A 25,448-nucleotide genomic window follows, 5' to 3' on the forward strand; every position below is an offset into this window, starting at 1 on the left:
CATTCAAGAAAGCCAAGGCATGAACTTGGAGGCAGGAGACGAAGCAGAGATCATGGCTTAATTTCCCTGGCTCATGCTCAATCTGTTTTCTTGAACAACCTAGGACTACTTACCTAGGGATGGCACCACCCACAGTGGCTAGATTCCTACATCAACTAGCAATCAAGAAAATGCCCCACAGACATATCCATAGGCCAATCTGATGGAGGCAATTCCTCAATTGGACACATTCCTCTTCCTAGATGTGTCAAGTTGACAACCAAAATCAGATATCATAATGATCTTAAATAACATAATTGTTTCCGAACTTTACAATCTGTAAGTGAAGGGACTACTGTATGCACTTTTGCACATTTTCCTAGTGGAAAGGCAACGGACAAAGCATGTGAGACCCCGTGGTTTCTATACTAGCAGGCAGCAATGTTAGCTTAGGTAATTACTTAACTAGCTGACATTTCTATTTCCTTATCCATAGAATGGGGATAGCAACTATGTCAACCAGTGGTTTTAGTGATGATTCATGAGTTAATCCATGTGAAATACAAGACTTAAAATGGTGCCTGGTGCAAAATAATAACTCAAAATATGTTTGCTATTAACCTGGGAACCACCCTCAACAGCCATATAGTTTCTGGTACACCATCAGGATCCTAGAATGATGAGTGCACAGGAATGAAATGAGCCTCGTAGCCAGAGCTAAAGCCTACAGATATTCATTCACTCTAAGACTGTTGCTAATGTGGTTTTCTCGATTTCAGACACTTTTCTTCTGTGTGCTGTGTTGTACATCTAGAAGCCCAGCACTCAAGAGGCTGAGGCAGGAGGCTTATGAGTCCACACAAGCCTGGGCTACTTAGTGAGACCCCATCACCAAACATCAAAAATGTTTCCCAAGAGGAGGAGACCCTTGCAGGCATGTGATGGGGGGATGTAGGGTGGGATTATCCCTAGATCTGAGGAAGTCTCCAATGTCTGGACATCAGTACCTGCACACGGGCCTCTGTAAGCTTCGCCCTCTGGGCCAGCTCCTCCCTGGTGTAAATGTCTGGGTAGTGGGTTCTCTCGAAAGCACGCTCCAGTTCCTCCAGCTGCTCAGCGGTGAAGGTGGTTCTACTTCTTCGCTGCTTCCTCTTGAGTGGTAAGTCAGGTTCAGAGTCAATGTCAGAGCCTTCGTCCGACTGAGGCGCTGAGGCTAAAAACAGCAGGAAAACAAAAAACATGGTAAAATTAGATCAAAAAGCAAGTCTCCCCAGCCACAGTGACTGGAAGCCTGAAGTACTTTCTCAATGTTGCCTCAGGGACACCAAGCCCCTCCACATAGCACTATAGGGCTATTAAATGATATGTAGGACCCTCCTGTACTCTGTCTCCATGCAGCAACCCCCCCTTATCTGCTATTTGGTGCTCTTAGAAAATAAGGATGCATCTTGTTCTGTTTCCACAACCCTGTGCTTAGCATCTGTCTATGTAATAGATGAAACATGGTCTCCCTGCATAGCCCAAGCTGGCCTTGAACTCAAAATCTTGCCTCACTCTCCTAAGGACTGGGCTTTCAGATGTGTGCCACCATATGCAGGTTTTAATTTGTTTTCTGATAAATTCTTACTAATGATGGAGGAGAACAAATGAGAGCTAACAACATGTACGTATGAAAAAAATGCCATAATGGGGGCTGTAGAGATGGCTCAGTGGTTAAGAGCTCTGGCTACTCTTCCAGAGGACCTGGGTTCAATTCCCAGCACCCACATGGCAGCTCACAAGTATCTGTAACTCTAAGATCTAATAACGTTAAACAGACATACATGTAGGCAAAACACCAATCACATAAAATAAAAATAAGTAAATTTAAAAAGAAAAATGCCATAATGGAACCCATTATTTTGTATGCTTAACTTTAAAATTTAATTTTAAAATAATACACTACTAACCTTTACACTGGAAAAGTTGTTATTAGAAATATTTTAAAATTGACTTAGTATCTAAAAATAATGAGTAATAGTAAACTATTGCAGGATTCCCATACACTATAGGCTCCAATAGTCTTATATATATATAATATCAGTATCTCTCATCACCAGAGACTGGCAAACACTGTAAGGAGAATTTCTGTTTGTTAATGTTAATCTCAAGAACTAATCCAAAGGGAGACACTGTCTGGTGAAGCAACCCTATAGAGAAGTTCAAAGCTTCAGTCTCCGCTGAGGCGGTAGCAGTCTGGATTAGCTTCAGGAGCTCGGAGCAAAAAGGAAAGGGTAGGCTCCTTGTTCAAAAGTTATCACAAATTTCAAGAGAGCATTAGCCAGTGCTTAGAGCCTTTTCAGGATACTGCATGACTGCATAGCACCAAAGACCCTAAATCTGACCCTACTGTGACTTCTCTCCAAGCAACCTATTTTTTTATATTAATAAGGGGTACAGTAAAGATTTATAATTTAATATGCAGATGACTAGAAAAAGAAGTGGGGACCAGAGAATGAAATAGAAATGGAATGAACAATCCACTTCTCCCATAAGAGCAAGATCTGAATTCTTAAAGGAAGAAGCTATAAGAAGGGCTTGAAAATCTTGGGACACCAATGGTGCCATTTCTAGGCCATCAGTTGATGGGGAAAGAGATGGTACATGGTCTACCTTGTTTCCGAGAAAAGTGTTAGTGACTCCACAGCAAATTAGTCATTCCCATAACAGAGCACCAGTTAATCTCTACAGATAGGTTTCTGTGATGCAAAGACATGCAAGACCAGGGCACTGAGCAGGAGAGCTGCCCTTACCAGACAGTGGCACAAGGGACAGAGTCTGAGACATGAATGAGGAGGAGCCACGGTGGCTTTGCTCCTGAGCGTATTCAAATGCACCTTAAAACCTCCCCCAAAGAACTGGGGGCCTTCAGAGAAGGGATTGAGATGTGCTGTAGCAAATGGGCACACCAGCAGGAAAACTGCAGATTCTTCATGTCATCATCAAGGTTGGGGTGCTGAGATGCCCAGTGGCTAAAGGCACTTGCCACACAACCCTTACACCGTGAGTTTGATCCCCAGGACCCACGTAAACATGAAAGGAGAGCACTGAGTCTACAAAGTTGTCCTCTGACCTCCACATATGCACAAGACATGTAAGTGTGCAAATGCACACATTCACACACACACACACAAACACACACACACACACACACACACACACACACCATATATACAAACTACAAAAACATCAAAGTAATTCATTAGCAACTCAGGCTGGTAGGATCAGACAAGCAGTGAGAAAATAAAATGTGTTCTATACTTCTAATTTTGTTATTGTTATTGTTTTGGCACAGGGTTCAACTACTTAGCCAAGGCTAGCTTCAAATGCAATGTGTAGTCCAAGCTGGCATCAGATTCATAATATTCCTGCCTCAGCCTCCAGACAGTTAGAATCATAAGTGCATGCTATCATTCCAAGCCATTGATCTAAGCTCTTCTTTATTTTTTATTATTTACATATTTGGGCATGGGGAAAAAGAGTGTTGGAGTAACAGCACACGTAAGGAAGTAACAGAGGCCGACTTCCGGGAGTCATTTCTCTCCTTCCGCCATGTGGGTCCTGAAGATCAAACTCAGGTTGTCAGACCTTGGAGTCCTCTCCCTGTCCCCAGTACTTCTAATTTCTCAAGCCTACTTCTGTCCTACAGAAATGAAAACTTCACTGTACTTTAATACAAATTATAAACTTCCCAAAAAGTGAAGTGAATCCCTTGGTTTAGTTATAAGTGTTCTATTATTTTAATACTTCTATATTTGATGCACACATAAAGATTTGAAATAAGGAAGCAGTGAATTGGCCATCTAATATGAAAAATTAAGGAAAATACACCTGGAAACAAACACACTTCATGTAAAAACAAAACATACACATACAGTGCATTTAGTGTGTGTTATGTCGTGTGCACGCTTTTTCAACTTACCCTGACTAATTATTTCATTTGAGATAGATCCTATCTTAGGTATTCACTTTAAAAACGGACTTCCTTTAACTGTGAGAAGATTTTAAAACAACATGTAAAATAAAAATGTCATATGTTACATTATAAAGTTCAACAGATCCCAATAAAAACCTACGTGAACATCTATTTGATAAAAGTGAGCTAAACAGCAAAACAATGATTTGTACACAGTTTGAGAACAGTGGTTCTCAGCGGGGTGGACCAGAAAGAACACTCAGCGGCCTCAGAGAATGGCATTTGGGGATTCAGTAACTGGAACTAGGCCCTTCAAATTTGCATCTCTGACCTAATCTCAGGTGATAGCCTGACAGATGTTGAATGACAATCAAAGAACATCTAGCAAATATCCCATATTAGCTCTTTTCCCTCTCAAAATTCCCAAGCATATAAAATACTTCCTGCCACACTTTACCCACAGTCATCACAATTTCATATGTATGTTCTAATTGTAAATACGACACTCCTAGAGAAACAAATTGCCTATTCCCCCAGGACACAATTCATTTCCACAGACCATTTTCATTCCCCATTTTCAGATTTCTGTTGTTCTGATTTCTCTTTCCACAGTGAATGTGGGTGAAAGGTTCCACAGAGATAAAAGTCTTTCCAGAAGCTTCCTCTGCCCGTGAGAACCCTAAACCCTGACCATCACATTCTGCTACTATGATCCCATTAGGATAAAGGTATGTGGAAATTTTCGTGTTTTCCTTGGGGACTCTCTAGGGTTATTAAATTCTCCCAAGTAAATATGATGTGCTATGCACTGTCAGGTCAATTAATCAAAATCATCTCTGGTTTCTGAAGAAAAAGACTGGTTGGATTTATAAGTAACAGGAAGAATTAATCCTGAGGGTCAAGACCACCATGTTTTACCTAACAATCAATATCCCCAACAAATCAACTCTGTGCAGTCAAGGCCTTCTCTCTGACTTGCTCATGATGGAGACTTGGCATACGGTAGATGCTTGATAATTTCAAGTTGAAAGAAAGAAAGTACATGGCAAATTTTCAGTTTTTTTCTAACACTGATTTCTCTGCTAATCTACTTTTCTAAGATGGAGAGTCTGCTCTCTGTTCACCTCCCAATATCTATTTAGAAGGGTTTGACTGGGTCTATGGGTTCTTAAAAAAATGTTTTCTAAGTTTTCTAAGCATTCGTATACTTACATATGTCTTGGTAATAATTATTAATTTGTTTCAAAAAAAGATTGTGGGGTTTTGTGGGGTGTGTGTGTATGGGGGTGTATTAAGGAACCACCTCAAGGAAGCAAATAAAAAGACTCAGAATTTTTAATTCAACAGGACAACCTTTCTACCACAAATAAAATTCTCTAATGAGCTAACAACTCACTACTTTTGCTTCTAAACTGAACACTCAGAAGTGGTGTAAAGTTCTAGATAGCAGCATTTCAGGAGACTGGGAGGAAATCAATCCTTGATTTCTCTATTGGAAAATTATTTGAACCAACTGATCATTTTTGGCAATACAAAGCCACAATTTTATAAGTTAATTGTAACTACTCCCCATCTGTAAACCCCAAAAGGATGTGGGCTTTAAAATATGTATAGTCAGCAATCCGAGGTTAATTGACCAGCTAGAAAAATCTAGCTTTCTAAGATGGAAATACTATTATTTCTTCTATCACTCAGTAGAAGTGAAACTTAATATTTGTACAGAACCTAATTCCCAGTAATTGCACTAGTGAATTTGGATCATTCATTTTTCACCAAGAGCAAATCTCAAATTTAAGTCCCAATTTTTCAGTGCAGAGACCATTTCCTTGTAGCTTTTGTATTTTCCATATTCTGTGTTACTCAAGCTAGTAGAACAAACTGTATAGGGTGTCCTTCATACAATATGGAAAGAAAAACAAGCCTTTTTAATGCAGCTTGATAGAAATTATAGGGTTTTTCCTGCATATTCTAGTCTCTGTGTGTGTCTATTTGTGTGTGCGTGTGTGTGTGTGTGTGTGTGTGTGTGTGTGTGTGTGTGTGTGTGTGTTGTGTATGTGTCCATGTGTGTGTCTGTGGCTGTAGGTGTGTGTGGTGTTTGTCTGTGTGTGTGCATGTGTGTAGTGAGTATATATATATATATATATATATATATATATATATATATGAGAGAGAGAGAGAGAGAGACTTGGGGACTAGACAGGTAACCATCTCAGAAGTGGTGTAAAGTTCTAGATAGCAGCATTTCAGGAGACTGGGAGGAAATCAATCCTTGATTTCTCTATTGGAAAATTATTTGAACCAACTGATCATTTTTGGCAATACAAAAACTTGCTAGGCTCTAGAAAACAGATTCTATATAATCTCACTGATATCTTCATATGCAAATTTTGCTTTATGACTCATTAAAGAGATTGTTTTCAAAGTTTAAATTTCAGAATAGCTCTCATTAAAAAATACACATCAGTGTACGTTGCATGGTATAAAATGGAAATGCTGTGGTTTTGACCTGTAACACAACTCACAGATTTTCTTTTATCCCAACCCTGATGTTATCTATGAATTTTTTTCCTGTTTTCAATATTCCTCCACAATCCATTCTCCGACTTTCACATCACTTTGGTTTGATGTCTCAAGGAGACATGGATCAAAGATTTCAGGATGGTGAAAGAGTGTCTCTCTCTGTCTCTCTCTGTCTCTCTCTCTGTCTCTCTCTCTGTCTCTCTCTCTGTCTCTCTCTCTGTCTCTCTCTCTCTCTCTCTCTCTCTCTCTCTCTCTCTCTCTCTCTCTCTCTCTCTCTCTCTCTCTCTCTCCTCCCTCCCTCTCTCATTGCAAAGCAGAGGCCTACCTACCTTGGATACAGCTAATGAAACTGAGGATCCCAGGGTTACTCAGCTCACACAGCTAAAGCTTTGCTCTGTCTCTTGTCACTTGATTTGTGCCAAATAGCGCACGTGCAAGCACACACACACACACACACACACACACACACACACACACACACACACACACACACACCGTCCTTTTGAAGAGGCACAGCAGAAAAGAACCAAAATAGGAATTCAGATGTCAATCATTTAGCTGATGGCCACTTTTGTTACCATTTCTCTTCAATTTTCAAACACTGCCTGAAACAAATAAAAGTTTACAGGAAAGGGACCCACGGCTGCACTGATATTCTCCACCCAAGCAAAGACCTTCCTGGTGGAATTCGGTTCCGTGGAACTTTACTGAGTTCTTTAAAAGGTCAAGGTCTAGTTTTTTAAAAACAATAAAATTCTTAAGAAGCCAGCCCATTTTGCCAAGATATTGAATAGATGCAAGAATATGAAAGCAGTTTAACCTTGCAGTCTCCTTTAAGAACCATCACAAACTCCTTCCTGGGCCTAACTCCAGGGGCAGCTTGGAAGCCAGCACTAGCCACAACCAGTTCAAGGGAATATTCATTTTATATCTTTATTACAGTCTTCGATGAGGTATTATTATTATTATTATTATTATTATTATTATTATTATTATTATTATTATTATTATTACAATGAACTTGGTGAAAGGCTATCAGGAGCTATACAACCCTTCAAAAGAAAAGTGAAAGAATAAAGAATTTGGAATCTATAGGGACAGCTATACATCAGCAAAACAAACAAGCAAAAAACCAGGATTTTTGGAAAGCATAACCTTCCCTGGGCAATTGGCTGTTTCAACTCAGCTTTTTTTAGAAATCCACTGTGTCTTTGTCTACCTCCAGCTAATTTTATGTTTTCAGAGGAGAATTTTCAGTTATCCCGTTGATTTCAGATGAACTCCTAAGGTTGAACTTGGGGAAATGAGTGTCATTACTAAAAAAGAATGGAAGAATGAGACAACCTCGCACCCCACAGGAAGACAAATTCTTCCTGCAGAAACAAATCAAACCAGGAAGAGAAGGAGAAAGTATTACCACCAGTGGCCTAACCATGAAGTTTAATTAAAGACGGAATTAGAGAATTAGAGAGTGTGTCTTTGTCCCTTAGCCCCTCGTGACCTCTTCAGTAGCCTCGGGAAATATTTCACCCTAGTTAACACTATTATACATGAAATCTTGCCTCAATTTTATAGGGATTTAGCCACGTGGAATTCTCTAATTATTGGTTTCCAGACAAATATAATTCAGAGATGGGAGACAGAAAAAAAAAATGAAGAAACAAAGTATTTCACAGGCATGCATTTGGCACACTGTCATTCTTCCCAGCAAGCCCTTTTATTTGAATAATTAAAGACTCAAAACATGACAGCCATTTAAACTCTAGGTTTGCCCTAGATATAATACAATGAGATTTACAGACAAGGGAGAGGGTGGGAGTATCTCTGGGGGCCCAACTTCCTAGTCATCCTTTATGTTCCTAAAATGGCCCCAGACCAGACCTGTGCATTCTTCCTTTCAGAACAAAACTTGTCCCTTTTTTTACTCCACTGATAAAGGACAAGATAAAAACAAGAATCCTTCCTGAATCCACACTTCACACTGTGTCTGAAGGTGACTACCGTAGATTCAGCAAAGTCTTTAGCAGACTGGCTCCGACTTTGCTAACAGCCCCTTGGCTGATTGCAGTGTCTCCTGTGCCTATGAGTTTTACCGTTCAGTGGGCCAGCAAACCGTTTTCAGATCTGAAGTAGCCCCTGTACACTGAGAGAGACGTGAATGACCTCTCCCGTGTTTACTCGGGTGAAAGTCAGGAACGAAGCAAGACTGATACTCCCTCACGGACCCAGAGTAAATGACAAATGACATTTTCCCTTTGTGATCTTTGAGATTTTTGTTGACTTATTTGGAGGCTTTTGTTGGATCCCAAGAAATGGCCTGTGGCTGAGTCCTATTCTAGCGATTTCCACGCTCCATCTGTGGAATCCATCAACGGGGCATTTACCCTCATTCAGGGTTCTGACACCTGCCTGGCAGGGTGCAGGAGACACAAAGAAAGCCAGAGTGGATGAGAAAGAGGAGGTTGGGTGTTTTTCTTTTTCTTTTTTTTTTTTTCCTAGAGAGGGAGGAGGGGGGAGTTTGAAATGGATGCACAGTAGGGGTTAATCCAAGCCAGTTCAGAGACTTGGGCAGGCACCTGCAGGCGTCTCTTCCACATTAATTCACAAGCTACAAAGTAAACCAGGACGTTGTTTTTTAACTGTACATATGTCAAGAAAATAAAAGAATCGTACCTCTGACAGGAACAAACCAAAGATAGAGCTAGAACTGGTATATGATTTAACAAGCCACCAAGCAAAAAAAATCATTCTTTTGAGAATTCTTATCCCAGACTGAGATTCAAATAACTGATTTTCCAAAGTTTCTCTTAGCTTATATTAATTATACATAATAACAGGTTGGGATGTATTTCCACAAATTAATATAATGTATTTTGATTATTTTCGCTCCCATTACCCTTCCAACTCCTCCCCATACGTCCTCCCAGCCCTTTATGAGTAACTGCAATTTTCTCAACTGATAGACAAAGAGAGATGATTTAATGATCCAATCAATGGTTTGGGTATGGGGAGTAATGGTTGTTGTTTTTAATATCAACTATTATTTCCATCCCAAATACCATAGCAAAAGGATTCTTGGCAAATTTGCATTTGGGGAGTGGGAGGATTTGAGCTGTTTCTGACAAAGCCATGCAGGGCTTTCTCAAGGAAAGATACCTTCAAGAACACTTAAATCTAGTTAAGACCCTGCATTTCCTTACCTACCCAGGTCCTGCCCGGTCCCTGGTCTTTCAGCTTACAGAAATGTTCCTGGATTTCCCTTCCCCTCAGACCCAAGCACTTCCCTTCGAAGCTGTCGCCTCACAGCATGAGGTCATTAGAAGGAAAATAAGCTCCTGCCAGGTTGGGGCTAATCAAAATAACACAAATAGACCCTGACACTCAACAACTCCCTCAGTGCCCGCTGCCCTGCGAGGAGAGTGCAGATTGGTTATGAATATGCTTCGATGAGCATGGGTCCAGGAAGGCCTCTTCTCCCCTCACAGGGAGAGATTTCAAATGCACAACATGAGCCCTTGGGTGTTTATTTAAGATAAGGGCTAGCAAATAGACTAGCAGGAAGGCCACGTGCCTCAGAGGCTCTGAGCTGCTCAACTCCAAACACACCTGCATCCTAAGGTTTCCTGACCTGATTTTCATCTGAGGTATCTGAGACACCTTTCTCTAGGTGGCAGTCTCTACCATCAGCTAATACCTGCCCATTAGATACTCAAGTGGCTTCCTCTGTTACAGCGGCGCTGTTGGATAGAAAGATTTATGTTCCCTTCAATTCGTTCATGCATCTGTAGGTGTCTGCTAGGAGTTATTTTTAATCATTGAAAATGCTCTTAAAATGACATTTTGCTGAAGGGAGGGACAACTGGTCAACCTTACCTGTGTAAGCACTTCCTTCAAGGGTTCAAAGCAAGGGAAAATTCTTTATTGGTTTAGGAAACACTGACACTGACACTGACCCAAATTAACCCAATGACTTCTGAAATCCTTAAATCCTTTGTCTTGAGGGATGTGGAGTGTGTGTGTGTTTGTAAAGAATTCCTTTAGCAACATTATCCAACTATCTCACAGTAGAATATTCCCTACACACCTACCCACAAATGACTTCTATATGCTTTACACACACACACACACACACACACACACACACACACACACAGAGAGAGAGAGAGAGAGAGAGAGAGAGAGAGAGAGAGAGCATTTAAAACTCCATGGTAACTGCCACTGGAGCCTTTTGAAGAGAAAACGAGACTAAATCCCCCAAGAAAATGTGTTGCTATTCAATTAGGAAAACTGATTAGTTAACCAATTAATCGGCTAACAGCTTTCTAAGAATAGTCTCCCATGATAAGAACGTTCCCCTCAAGAGCTTAAAAGTCAGTCATAATTAAAAATGAGAGTTGGGGCTGCAACGGGTATGCAGTCTCCCTGAGCACAGCTAGCCTATTCTAGCTAAGAAAGGTAATTTGCACGCTGACGGGGAACAGGAAAACGGTACTTCTAAAAGGCAAAGGGCCAAGTGACTTCTGTTTACAATTGCCAAGAAAGAGGCCATTATTGGCCATATGGGCCACAATTGCCCTCTTATCACAGGCTGGCCATCGTGTCCTTTGGGAGCTGTTAATGAACTGGGTAATTGAGCTGCTGACATGTGTTACCAAAACAAAACAATAGGAAGAAGAGACAAATGAACATTTTATTTGCCAATCAGAGTAGATTCAGCTTTTCACTGAGCCGCAGCTAAGTGACTGGCTGGATGCATAAAACAGTGCATTGAAAGCTGGCAGATGCAGGCACAAGAAGAGTTAACTGACAGCTTATGGCCCATCTGTGCTTAACATTTTGTTAAAGAAATTGCTTGATTTGCTAAAGAGACGACTCCGTACAGCTGCCCCAAGTGCTGTGTTGTAAGAGATAAATCATTAGCTAAACTGTTTCATGCTTAAAATGACAATGCTGATTAACAATTATGTCGGGACATTTTGTCAGCACAGCTTGATGCAGCTATTGCTGACTAAAATGTGACAACCCATAGATATTCAACCGAATTTATTTGGGAAAGGGGGAAACACACTACAAATCATTGGAACGGCAGGCATTTTTAATCTCTCATGGATAAATAGGAATTTCTAAGGTGTCACAAATGAAACACTAAACTCCCTGATGTTAAACATACAGCCATGCTCCATCCAGTTGCAATGTATCTGGAATCCATTGATACCTTCTTTTTTAAAAACTGTGGATATTGGAAACGTTCTCATCTTGGACTGATAACCATTAATTTCACTGATGACAGAAGAGAAAACAAATCAATTCTAGATGCATCAGTTTTCCAAACGTACTTTCTTCCTTCAGATATATATATATATATATATATATATATATATATATATATATATATATTTCCCTCCACCATAGGAAAAGAAAAGCCATGTCGAAAAGGACCAGTTTCAAAGGGGGATTTAGCTTTTGTTTTTGTTACTGCGGCCGAATTGAAACCACATTTTTTTCAGTCCAAGTGTGGTTCATTCCTTGCCATGTAGGACAATTTACCTCTGAAGCCATAGATGACTGTAAACTGGTTAACCAGAGGCAGAGCATGGGTCTCAAAGCCTTTTTGTGACTGTTTCTTCACCAAGATGGGCAAACTGGCTACTCAATATCTGGTCCTAGCCTGCCATGCTCACAGCCAGATCCTCAGTTCAAACTTTCCTTGTCTTTGTCATCCCCAAGCTACAGATGAGAAAAAATGAGGTTGAGGGTGAGAAACTAGGCTACCCTAATGTAAGACCTGCTTGGCTTTGTCATTTGAGTCAGAAAAGAGCTACAGAAAAAGAATGGAGCCAAAGTCATTATTTTTTTCTCCCTTCCTGTTCCACAGATCTTGACTCAGAACATAGTGAACCCTGGAAATCAGTTGTGAAAACACGAACAGGAAAGGTGAGGGCCAGTTCAGCAGGGATGTGTGTGTGTGTGTGTGTGTGTGTGTGTGTGTGTGTGTGTGTGTGTGTGTGTGAAAACTGTGTTAAGTACAGTTACTAAGCAAGAACTCTGACTATGAAAATTAAACCTAAGTTATGTTTACAGAACTTTAAATAGGACACAGTGTGTTCAATAAGGCCAAGGGCAAACTGACAAAGACAAACAAGAGCCTGGCCATCGTTCCTATTTTCCACTATCAAATACTTTTGCCGTTGTGTGCATAAATTGCTTTTTAGCCAACAAATAAACAAAGGCACCATATATAGACTAGGTAACAAGTTACACAGAGACCCTTTCAGGGGATAGAAAACAAAAGAATGCTTTTGCTAACCCTTATTAAGACAAGACTACCCAAAGGCACACAAAACCCCACAGCCTGATCCACACGTAAGCTTGGCCAGGATTAGCATGACACAAGATGTTTGAAAACCAGAAGAAAGACAGACTTAAGGAGAAAGTTAAATACTACTCGAGCTTTGTGTACCAGAGAGCTGTGCAAAGTAAGAAGATAATAAGTAGGCGAACTAAACTGCAACGTGCAGCTTTCACAAAACTGCAGAAGCCTTATATGAAGCCCCGAGGGCATCTCCTTCTGCCAAGCAAACAGGGTCACCCCCAAATCACACATCACTCAACAAACATTTATTGGATGTTTACGATGTGGCTGATATCCTTAGTACCAGGGATGTGAATATGAATTATTTATGGAATCTAAACTCAAAAAATAAAATACCTTTCCTAGCATCCTTCCCCAGGGCCAAAGAAAGAGTCCATAGAAGAGAAAGCAGAGCCATGCCCTGGGGCAACAGAGATGAAACAGCCCTCTCATGGCTGAAAAACTTAGATACATTGTTTATTAAATAACAGAGCTTTAGATTTTGTGAGCCTAAGATCCTTAATACAGAGATCAAAATAATGTGCCCTTGCTGTAACTGACACATCCCATATGGCATTTTAAGATTGGCTCTTGGCTTTTCGTTTTCTCTTGGGTTCTGTAAAGAAGAAAGGGCAGTAGGCATAGGAAGCTTGTTATGAAAATCTGAATCTTATCTGGGTCAATTATTGCTTGTTGGAAAATAGCAAGATGCAATAACGGAACATAAATGAAAAGGGAAACTTTTTCTTTTTCCTGGAGAAAACAGAGAAGTTTGGCTTAATCCTCCGTGGCAGAGGAATTAATAACAACATCCAGGTCATCATCCGAAATAATGCCTGGGTTCTGCACTATAAGGAAGCACTTCCCCATGGGCAGAGAGGGAGGGATAACACATCCCAAGAAAAGAGATGCAGTAGTCCCCTCCTGCATCTCAGGAAAGTGTCCTATTTCAGTAGGGATGTGGGTCTCAGACTGGTGTCATAGCCCACCAAAGGGCTCTTTAGAAATCTAGGCAAGCCAGTCAGACTACAAAATAGATAAAGCAAAGGACTTTGCAACCAGTTCAAGTAGGAATGGCTGCCTTGAATCGTTGTCTTCCCTTTGTCTCCACGCAACAGGCAAGGTGATGCCAAAGCTCCGAGTAAAGAATTCTCCATGCTGTGGTGGCAAACTTAACCACTCAGGACAAGGCCAGGGTAGATCAAATATTTACTGAGCCTTCTCTGGTCTGACACGGAGGTAGCTTCTTAGCTCTCAGAACCAGTTTCCTTATCAGTAAGATAGGGTTTAGAGCACCAGTTTCAAAGGCTGGCTATCAGGGATGGAGAGTTTGTGAAAACACAAACAGAAAAATACACAGAAACAAGTTTCCCACGTGGTGAATCCTCAGCCAGTCCCCTCACTCCCTTCTTGACATCCTCATCCCCTTTCTGATGCCTTCCCTTACTCAAGCCTCCAGGAGTGGGTAAACAGCATGAAGAAAGACCTGCCCTAGATAGCAAGACAGAAAAATGAGAACAGAACTTTGACAGCATGTGAGTCAGTCCCAAGACTTCAAAATAAGCACTATCTTATTTGTGCTTGTTTGAGACCAAGTTTTCATCTGATGTCTACGGAAACAGCAATAGGGGCAAAATAGAGCACAGTTTTGAACTGTCCAATCTGGTGCCAATTCCCCTTCTGAAGACCTGGTCATCGTCAACCAAACTGTGTGGCCGCCAAAGTCAGCTCATCTCAGACCTAATCCATTCATAAATCCAAAATGGAAGCCAAGCTTCCTCAAATACACCTGGCCTGGGCCAGACACCTGCACTTCAGGGTCCAATATTAATGAAGCTAGGAAAAGGAGGAAATCCCACTGCCAGATACTCCAGGACAAGAAGGCTAAACTCAATGAAAAGAAATCAAGCATCCTAAAACAAACTATGTAAAATTCCTTTTATGCTGGTATGTGTTTTGGTCTTTACAGGGAGGAGCTTTAGGCTTTGGTGGTTATTATTTTTATCTTGGGTAGGTTGCTATTATTTTTAGTTTTGAGTGCTTTGCTTTATTTTGTTTGAGACAAATTTTCATCTTATGTCTATTGAAACAGCAATAAGGGCAAAACGAAGCACAGTTTTGAACAATTTGTATCTCACCGTTCTGATTAGCCACCACAGCCACAGGGAACAGGCCAGATACCCAACTCCACAAAGTGGAGCAAGGTCAAGACTCTGTAAGTAGCAAACTTTTTATGAGTGACACTGGCAAGTTCATTTCCATCTCTGTTGCCTTTTTAGGAAACGTCTTGAGGAACCAGAAGGAAATGAAAAGAAAAGGACAGAAGCAGGAAGTAAGAAAGGGATAGGGATGGAGAGAGGAGAGAAGGGAGAGAGAGAGAGAGAGAGAGAGAGAGAGAGAGAGAGAGAGAGAGAGACCAGCTGAAGACTGCAGAACCTGGAGAGGAGTCAATTTTTCTTTCTAGTAAATAATAATTACAAGAAGAAATAGGGCAATAAGTGGTTTTAGAGTCAGTAAATTGACCGTAGCCATTTTTTCCCTCCATCGTTTCCAAAGAACTAGGATTTCTATGACAGACTGGTGTGTCCTGGTCCCAAAATGGTCCTACCCATCCCTCTCACCCATAGCCTCTAGTGACTTGACTACCATCACCCAGGGGTATGTCAGGATAGAAGCCAGCATTTAAAAACACTGTTGTGTGGTGCCCTTTACATTCTAGTCTTCTTTTTCACCTTCAAGCCGTATCTCACTTCACTTCTAGTAAGAGAGTCTGGCAGTTGGCACATGCTTTTAAATCCCAGCACTTGGGTGGCAGAGACAAGCCCAACTCTGTGATTTTTGAGGCCAGCCTCACATACAGAGCAAGTTCCAGGACAGCAAGGGCTACACAGAAAAACCCTGGGAGGGGGAATGGAGCAAGGACAACAACAACAACAACAAAGAAACCAAAGAGTGTCTCAAGCAAAATTATAAATGATGTTGTTTCACTGTTTCTGTTTCCATGCTATTAATGAAAAGCATTACAGAAGACAATCCAGGTAGTGTCTGAAAATTAGAAACAGCAGTAGCAGCATCTAAAACAACCAGTATTGATTTTAAACCAGACGATTAAATTATATAGATGGATGCGTGGGTGGAGGGATAACAGAGCCACATTTAGATAGAGTCAGACTAAACCACTATGTTTCATCCTACTCTTCTGTTTTGTGTATATGATTAATAGCATAAGTTTTTGAAACTTTCTTGCCAAGGGGCACGTTAGAAACAAACACAATTCTTCCAGCAACCAACCAAAGAATTTGCCTTTGTTATTTTAGCAATAACCAAAGAAGTGTCCAATGGCTGTTAATATTGAAATTTTAGGCTGAGTTTGGGGCCCGGAGGCACTGTTCTCTTTTGCTCCCATCACCTCCAGCAGCAGCCAATGTACCAGTGGACTATGTCCTCATCTTTGTATGAGGGCTATAATAAATACGTTTATGCAATGAGGTATGGAGTCCATCCAAATGAGCACTGAATCCCTTCTTACTTGCCTCTCCTTCTAACCTCCCTATGCTTAGGCCACAGCTTTAAGAATGATTGCCAAAGGCCTGAGTCATCAGAGGTAGCTGTCAATAATGGCCATCCTTCCCCATCCCCCATTGCTAGCAGGCTGCAATTAAGTGGGAGGAGTGCTCTTGAGGTGCTTTCTTCTTCAGAGGAGAAGGAGCCAGAACAGGAAGAGCGTGTGAACCCCTGTGTGTGAGTCTGTGCCCACTGGCTGGTGAGGAATGGCCAACTGAGGTGAAGAAAAACAACAGCCCCAATAATTAGCAACATAATTAAATGGCAGGAGGAAAACCAGGGACTGGCCACTATTTAAAATTGCTTTCCCCAGCTTTCTCAAGACACTCCTGTTTTATCCTGAAAGCTGCTTGTCTTAGAACTTTCAAAACCACTTCAAGGGCTGTCAAGACCTCTTTAGAAAGTATAAATAAAACCACAACATGGAGGTTTGCTGGATGGAAAGATCCCTCTCTCCTGGCTTATCAGTGGCAGAGTTAAGTCTCCCACCCAGGCCTTCTGACTCTAATCTCTAGCTGTTTCCAGTTTACCCCAAGGTCCAATCAATATTTTTCTTGGACCTGTTGGTGAACTGACTTCTATTTTCCAATCAGTGATGGTAACTAACTCCTCCCACCAAAGAACCCCACCTCACACACACCACAAAACTTAAGGAAATACACTGCAATACATTACACTGTACTGGGCCCCGAAACACCAGCATTTCAATCATTTTAAGAACTAACCTTTATATGTGGCTATTGTTTCTGACATCTAAAGCTTCACTCTCCATTAGATCTTCATACAGCTTTGGGAGCTAGAAGTTCTCATCTTGGTTTTTAAAATGAATTTGATACTTGGTATACTTAAAAAAAAAAAAAAAGACTTGCCTGAAGTCTCTGCAAGTCAGCTAGATGTCAGAGTTACAAAAATAAACTATCTTCCCTTAAAACACAGCCAGAAATGATTTGGGATCCATTTATTACTTTGTATCAGCCACAGTTTCTTTTTTTTCCCTATTCAAATCCCACCTATGGTCAAATAATCATCATTAATAACCAATTTTATAAGGACTAAAAGTCAATATATGAGTATATAAGCTTTAAAACATAGAGTACTCAGAATTACTACAAAATTGAACATGTAGAAAAAACTTTGATCTGGTTTTAATTGATCAGCGGACTAGAACAAACGCATTTCCAGAAGCCCATGTGATTGCCCCAAAGACCAAGGCTTGGTTGCATCTTGGCTCATAACCTGCTTCACTGTTTCCCTAGCTCAGAATTTCTTTCTTCCTATCTTTACACAATGCCATATGTAGCCCTGAAAGCCTAGATCCAGTCTTACCTGAACCAAGCAAGCATTAAAAACCCACCCCCATCCTCCCCTCCCCCTGGCCCCTCCCCTCTTTCCCTCCCCTCCTCCCTCATTCCATGCTCCCTGTCTCCCCTCCTGGCACTGTCAAGAACATTTGTACTTCCCCTGTGTCTGCCAACTTTCCTTCCTTATTGAACTGTGACTAAAACTTACATGTCAACTCTTGATGCGACCGGGTTCATTTCTCTGATTGGCCACTTCCTTGAATTTGTACAGGGTTGGCTGTGTGTCCCAGGGGTACTAGTTTCATTTTCAAGAGTCAAACAGTCAGGGGCCAGCAAAGCAATTGAGAGGTTTAGAGACAAATCAAAAGAAGGCAAAGAGCATTGCTTTCCTAAAAGTAGGTTTGAAGGGAACTTGGCTCCTTGCTTGCCAGTTGAATAGTTTTGCAAATGAGGTCATTCTAAAAGAAATGGCTATACAGAACATAGTTTCCTGGTTGGGTTGTTTTTTTTTTTAAATAACGTATTTAACTTTTATTTTATGTGCATTGATGTCAAGGTGTTAGATCCCTTGGAACTGGAGTTACAGATAGTTGTGAGCTGCCACGTGGGAAACAAACCTAGGTCCTCTGAAAGAGCAGCCAGTGCTCTTAACCACTGAGCCATCTCTCCAGCAACCTGGTTATTTTGACTGTACAGTGCCAGTGAATTCCCAGAAGAGAGAATGGCTGATGGTATTATGTGGCATCAGAAAAGATGATAAGTCACGCAAGTGCGTTCTACTCCAGTCTCTCCTAGGATTCCAATTCATTTTAGAGGCAGCCCAGGTTATAAAGATGCCCTTCTCAGTTCCAGTGGTTACTGATAAGGGGGAAATTCAAGTGTGTCTCCTCCTAAACTCTAACATTCACAAAAGATGCTTCCCCATCACCACCACAACCAGGTTGCTATTAGCGATAATGGTAGGCACTGGGAGAACAAATCAACAAACATCATTTACTACTAAAGAGGAGTTGCATGAACCTTCATACAGGATAGAAAATACAAACACGAGGAGCTAAATGTGGTGCATACCTGCCTGGGCTATGAGACCTTGATACATATATATATATATATATATATATATATATATATATATATATATCACTGGAGTGAATGCGATCTAAGTTACTTAAGACTCTTGCCTCTCTGTGTCTCAGACTTGTTTCTTTCTTTTTACAGAGGAAGACTAGCAACTCTTCCCTGGAGTAAATTGTCCCTTGTCTCATTCTTGTCTTCAGTGTGGGGTCTTAAGGATGATTTCCGCTTCAACCTCCAGTATACTACATAGCTGTCAACAAAGATATATGCCTTCTCCTATTTCAAAAGAGATTTAAAAAGTTCCAATCTAGGATCAGAAAGGGATCCATATTTTGTGGGTAGCTAAAGTTTTTATGATTTGTGGATCCCTTTTCAAGGAGGCGAAAATTGGCTTTGGGCTCAGCCTCACGTGGATGATCTAGCAGAACTCTGTCACTAAATAAACAGCAAAACAATGAAAAGAAAACAAAATCAGATTCCTTTGGCATACTGTCCAAACGTCCATGACAATGCAGCACATTGTGAAAGCCCTTTGCATGGGTACAGAAGGGACACTGGCCCAGGAAAACCCATGACATTTCCTCTTTTTAATGCATTTACTTATGTGGATGGGTGTTTTGCCTGCATGTGTGTCTGTGCACCACCTTGTATGTAACTGGTGTCCAAATAGGCCAGAAGAGGGCATTGGATTCCCTAGGACTGCAGTCACAGGCAGTTACCAGGTAGGTGCTGGGAATCTAACCCTGGTCCTCTTGAAGAAAATAGCCAGAGCCCTTACCCACTGAGCCATCTCTCCAGCCTTGACATTTCTTCATAGTAATTCCACCTCTGGTGAAACCATATAGTCCCCCAAGTAAATCAATTTCCTGTGCCATGAACATAATATAAAATGTCCCTAAACAACAAGAATGGCAGCAATGATCTCCTGAACTCCACCACCAAAGGACAGACACAGAAGTCAGGATTATAACTGTCCTAGAGCCTTCCATATGAAAGGTTTCTTCTGCTGCTCTTCTTAAATCAAATCTTGGAGGTGACCATAGCCTTAGCCCATGAATAATGAAACCACATAAACTATGGATAATTCATAGAACTATTGAAATCTGGAAAGCCATATTGCCTTATGTAGCCTTGGAAACAGGTATGGGAATTGGGAAACAGTGTAAGGAACCCTTAGGTATTAGGATACTTTCCTAGAATAACCCCCAGACAAACTTTCTCGATTCCTTGGGCCTCCCTGGAAAATTTCCCACCTGGCTAAATCCTGCCTGTCCATTGGCCAAAACAGTTTTGTTCATCAACCAATAAGAGAAACATACATTCACAGCATTCAGAAGGATATCCCCCCATCATCTCCTCTTTTCTGTCTAAATAAAAAGGAAGATTTTAACTTTAACATAGTAAAATTATATATAATGAAACATTTATTAAGCAAGAAGTATAGTTACAATATTTACTCTATTAACAATTGGCAAATTTTAAAGAAAATATTTTATCATCTATCCTATCTTTGTGAGTCTAAAGTTTTATCTGTAACATCTTTTAATCATAATTAAGGAAAACAATAATCGTAACTATTTTTCTCAGGGGCTCAGACCTATCAGGGGCAACATAGCAATATAATATCGCTGAAGGAAAGGAGAGAGAGGGAGAGGTAGAGAGAGGGGGGAGGAATGTAGGGTGAGTGAGATATGGCTAAAATGACCCATGGAAAAGTTCTGGTTTGGTTTTTTTTTGTTGTTGTTTTCTATAATTAATATGTATTATTTTTGTAATAACAGAGTAGATTCAACATGTCAGCCAGTACATATGATTCTTTTGTATCTAAAAGTGACATGCTATCACCCCTAAACTTGAAAATGAATGAAGACAGGGGATATATATGCCTCACTCATAGAGCAGGTACTCAGCATGCACACACACCTCCCTAGATGCTAAATCAACTGTGATCGCTAACACTAGGAAAAACTCTATGAATGACAACCCTTTGCCATCATCTTACATAAAAAATATTTACACCACAGGAACTTGGGAGGTTATTATGAAAAAATACCATCAGACATAGACCAGACATAATACCCTAGAAACTGACGAAGAGGAAATGGGGCAATTAGAAAATTACAAGAGAACACATATTCTTGGTTAAATGGTTGGCTGATTTTAACACGGCGACTTTAGAGTTACAGTTATTAAATGTGACCTTCTGGGTTTCCTTGACTTGCATCTGAAGGTGTGGCTTTATTCTTAGATAAGGTGCCAGGCCCTACAATGCACAGATTGGCCCCAGATGACTGGCAGGAGCTGTGTCCCCACACCTCATGCATCTAAGCTGGCAGACAACCCACTTTCATGTATCTCAGGAGTTCTAACTTGTGGTTATCTGAGTAAAATACATTTACCATAGAAATCCTGAGGTGCCTGGCCACCCTGAGAATGCTACGTTCCAGCCCTCTACTCCAACCCTTTCTCTGTCCCATGAAGTGTCCCTTGTGGAGTGTGGCAGGAAGGAGGAAGGCTGTGGGCACCTATATGAGCTCCCAGGGGCTTTCTGAGGTTGCTGTAATACAAAGCCAGAGGTGATCAGCAGAATTGACAATCATCACCCTGAACATGAATATGCTACCAGAAAACCAAATAGTACTTTTGAGTTAAAGAGGTTAAAGTGTATACCACAGGTCAGACAAACATGAACCACTGTTATGACATGTCACCCAAGAATGCTCCTTACATATTTAAACTGTCAAGAAAGAATAGCACTAATCTATCAAATCTTAGTGTCCACTAAAAAAAAAAAAAAAGCCCACTGACAGACAGCCGCATCTGTTCATATGGGCATTGTTCGTGACTGTGTGCTACAGCAGTACAGCTATGTAGTTCTAAGATGACAGAGACAAGAGTGTCCAAAAATATTCGCTCTATAGGCCTTGATGAAAAGCATCTGCCTAGTCTACAGAATGGCCATATTTTGAGTGCTTATTAAGCTCCATGAATCATGCCACACCCCTTCACTACTAACCTCCACGTAATCTTCAAGCCAACATTATGACGTTCCTCACTTAGAGATGCAAACATTGAGACTCACATGGGTATACAGTTCTCATAGAACAGAAGTAAAAATTGATATTAGCTCTCTCTCCCTAGGGGCTTATGAATTCCAGAGTCATTCACACTCCCTTTCGCTGCAGAAGCCCATCTTGCTACCTTCATCCCACAGAAGGCAAGACATAGGCTCACACTCCCTCATCACTGGCATACTACAAGCCCCAGACTTTCTCCAGCATGGATAGAGAGTAAAAATCCCAGACCCTGCTGCCACTGTGTTCCAGCATAAATGAAACTAGAGTCAGCTTGGATTTTTCTCCCATGAAGGGTTAAGTCTCTGTGGTGGTACTCGATTTCATTTAGCCAGCGCAAAACTTAATTCTTGAATGAATTCTAGCCGAGATTGGTACTATCATTCAGTTCACAAGGAGGATGAAAATGGGTTCCTTCAGCTCAACAATAGACCTCTAAGGTGGTGTGAGGTCTGTGGTGCTGTGATTCCTTCAACTTCATGCTAGCTTCTTTGCCTCTCAACCTTGGATTATCTTGGAGTTCAAGGTCAAAAACTCACTGACTTTACCAGACTAGAGTTGTCACCTCCCTCCTTTACCTACCCTGATGTTCCATATGGTACTTCCATCATGTCTTACCAAACAACCCCTATTAGGCCAGCAAATTTACCTCTTCAATAAACAAAACAGCTAGAGGACGCAAGCAAGGAAGAACTGTGACTCTATTCCCAGGATGCTATTCTCGACCCAGACAGTCAGCTGGGCAAGTTGCCTAAACTACATGGCTCCCAGATTCCCCGGCTCTGAGGAGTAATAACAACTCACTGGTAATCGTGAGAAATTGCTTTCCTGGGTTAGGAATAGCCTTTGAATTTTGCCAAGTACCACAGATATAAAATAAAAGTAAATTATAGAATTGAAGTATCAAGTATATATTCTGGGTTGACATTAGTAATTTAACCTTATCGAACCCTGCAGACATTTTAGGGTAGGATTTAGCATCTGCAACTTTATGCTAACCAAGCTTCTACATACGTCAGTGACTTAGATGAGACACAATCCAAAATGTCAAGAAAACAAGCTCTCCGTGCTATATCCAGAGTCTGGGGAACAGGACACAGAAATGTATGTCAGACACAACGTAAAGCATGTATTTTCAGTCCCGAAAGACTGCAGCGAGGAAGGGTTGAGCTGTTCCTTGACTCCACTGTGCCACTTTTCTCTAAATTCAAATTCATCTGTTCACCAATTTTCTTCATTCCTGTCTCATATCCAGTTCTGTGCAGAGCAATGACATAAAAAAAACTGAGCTTAATATAGCCTATAGTAACGTCAATATCATTTTTTTTTTAATTCTAGCAGTCAATTTTCGGGAAATGCCAATTGCAAATAGTTTTCCACCCTAATGGTGAGTTTAAGTTTTTAACCAGACGTGTTCCATAGACAGCCAGATAGTACTCAGGTTTCTGATCTCATCTTGCATGTGTAGACGTTATTTGTCTAAGAGGGCATGGGGGCTTGCTGTTGCACTCATTTCTAACCTGACGTTTACTTTGGTTTTGTGGCGTGTGTTCGGACATGCTTCTCCTGCGATCAGCATCATCCATTGTTTCAGATATACAAAGCCACCCTAGCGGCTGGAACTCAGCATCTCTTGGGTGACCAGGGATGCCTTTGGAATCCAACTTTCCCACAGTCATCCACTCTGACTCCTCTTGGATCTTTCCCTAAACTGACATCTCCACCATTTTTACTCATGAGACAAGAGAACATTGTGGCTGGCTGGGGCTGCTAGAGGGTGAATTGGAGAGCATTATGGATCTGCTACTTCTATGTAATGTCGATTTATTTACTGGTCATTTATTTTGTGTGTTGGGGTAAGTGTTGGCACACGTGACACATAACATATGTAGAGATCAGAAAGGCAACTTGTGGGAGTTGGTTTTCACCTTCCACCATGTGGATCGTGGGGATTGAACTCAGGTCATTGGGCTTGGAGGAAAGTGTCTTCATCAGCTGAGTGATCTCCCTCCCTTCCTGACCCCTAGAAATAGTATTTTTAAACAAGGACCCCAGAGAAGAATACCTGTTGCTGCTAGGGTTTATATAGCATCTACCACGATGAAGCTCTGAGCATCTTATACACACACATGCACTCATTCATGGTCTCTTATACAATTTGTAGGTTCCTGCAGTTCTTGAGGCACTGGCCTATCTAGACTTTATATTAAGCTGCACATGGGGCCAAATTCTGGATCAGGGCTGGGAGGTGTCAGGCTGGTAGTCACAGGTCACAGGCTAGCCAAGCATGCTTGAGTCTTTAGTCCCTGATTGTCTGGCCATGGTCAGCTTAAGATATCTTACAGGGGGCACCAGCATGCAGCTAGAAAACTTGTACTGTAATAACAGTAGCATGCCAAGCACATTCTTTACCTGAAGTTATTAGTGCCTACTTTTGGTAGGTGCAGTCCATTTTCTTGGGCTTGTACCAGACCCTATTTATCCTTGTCACATTCCAAGGAGGTACACAGACTGGCTATCAGAGCCTCCAAAGGGGTATCAGGGTTTACTAAGAGGGCTTTCTGTGTTCACAGAAAAGCATTATTCAACTCAGTTCGGCTCTGTGACTGGCTTATTGGCCACTCCGTCATCCCTCAATGCTGACCAGGACTGTCTCCAACCTCTAGCTAGAGGCCCCTGAAGTCCTTCCTTCATCCCCCAGGCTCACACTGAGAAGGCCTGGCCCTTCCTGATCCTCCCTGCTCCCTCTCCACTCCCACAGAGACAATCCCTCAGGCACAAAGACCCCCTAACCTCCTCCCCAGTCCTTCAATCCAAGAGACTCTTTGATTTTTCTACTGCAAGGAATTAACTTTTCTTTACTAGTAGCCTGAAAGTCTCATTTTCTCATGAATATAAAATTAAATACTGTTTAACAGCGATTTTTAAACTCCCAATGTTTTTTAAATTTCCTTTTTCTAAAAGAAAAAAAAATCTTCAAATGGAAATGAATGTGCTAGATCGAATGCTATGCTTCTCCACACAGCTTATTTTAAGAAAACTAACCTGACTTTGAGGCAAAAAGCAGTCACTGAAGAAATGGTTTCATGCTTTGAAATTTCACAGGCTATCCCTTAAACCTCTTCCTTCCATCCCTCAAAGGACACATACGGCCACCCCACATGACTCTAAACTTTGGCTGTCCTGCATCACGGAAATGCAGCCTGAAGTTGTAAAATAATTTAGTTTACTAAAATAATTTGGGAGAGTAAACACAAAGGGTACAATGGGGACTATTCCCACAGGCACACTATATAGCATAGGTTCTTTTATGGTAAGAAAACACGGTAGAGTGGAATATGACTTTCTCTTTAGGATACTTTTAAACTGCCTGTACTTTGCTTGAATGTCTCTAAGTGACCATCTTACTCCAGGCACACAAGAAACTCTTGAAACTTGGAGCTGAAATTGCCATGGCAACTCACCAAGTAGTCTGTTTGTCCTTTGCTTTTACTAAAAGTTCCTAGAGCTGGACACGAATAGTGATTATTATTATTATTATTATTATTATTATTATTATTAATTATTATTATTATTATTATTATGCTTCCTTAACAGTGACTGAAAAAATCTAGAACTCAGCTGTT

At 41.0% G+C, this 25,448-nt stretch overlaps 1 protein-coding gene across 3 annotated transcripts in view; it reads right to left on the reverse strand.

The window, feature by feature from the left end:
• Positions 1-25,448, reverse strand: part of LOC100762293 (paired box protein Pax-3) — a 95,866-nt gene that overhangs the window by 30,596 nt on the left and 39,822 nt on the right. For all 3 annotated transcript variants that reach the window (XM_027397332.2, XM_027397331.2, XM_027397333.2), the window contains exon 5: positions 987-1,192. In XM_027397332.2, the coding sequence (XP_027253133.1) occupies positions 987-1,192 (206 nt within the window). The remainder of the gene's footprint in view (positions 1-986; positions 1,193-25,448) is intronic.

Source organism: Cricetulus griseus, chromosome 2 (assembly GCF_003668045.3).
Source record: "Cricetulus griseus strain 17A/GY chromosome 2, alternate assembly CriGri-PICRH-1.0, whole genome shotgun sequence".
NCBI lineage: Eukaryota > Metazoa > Chordata > Mammalia > Rodentia > Cricetidae > Cricetulus > Cricetulus griseus.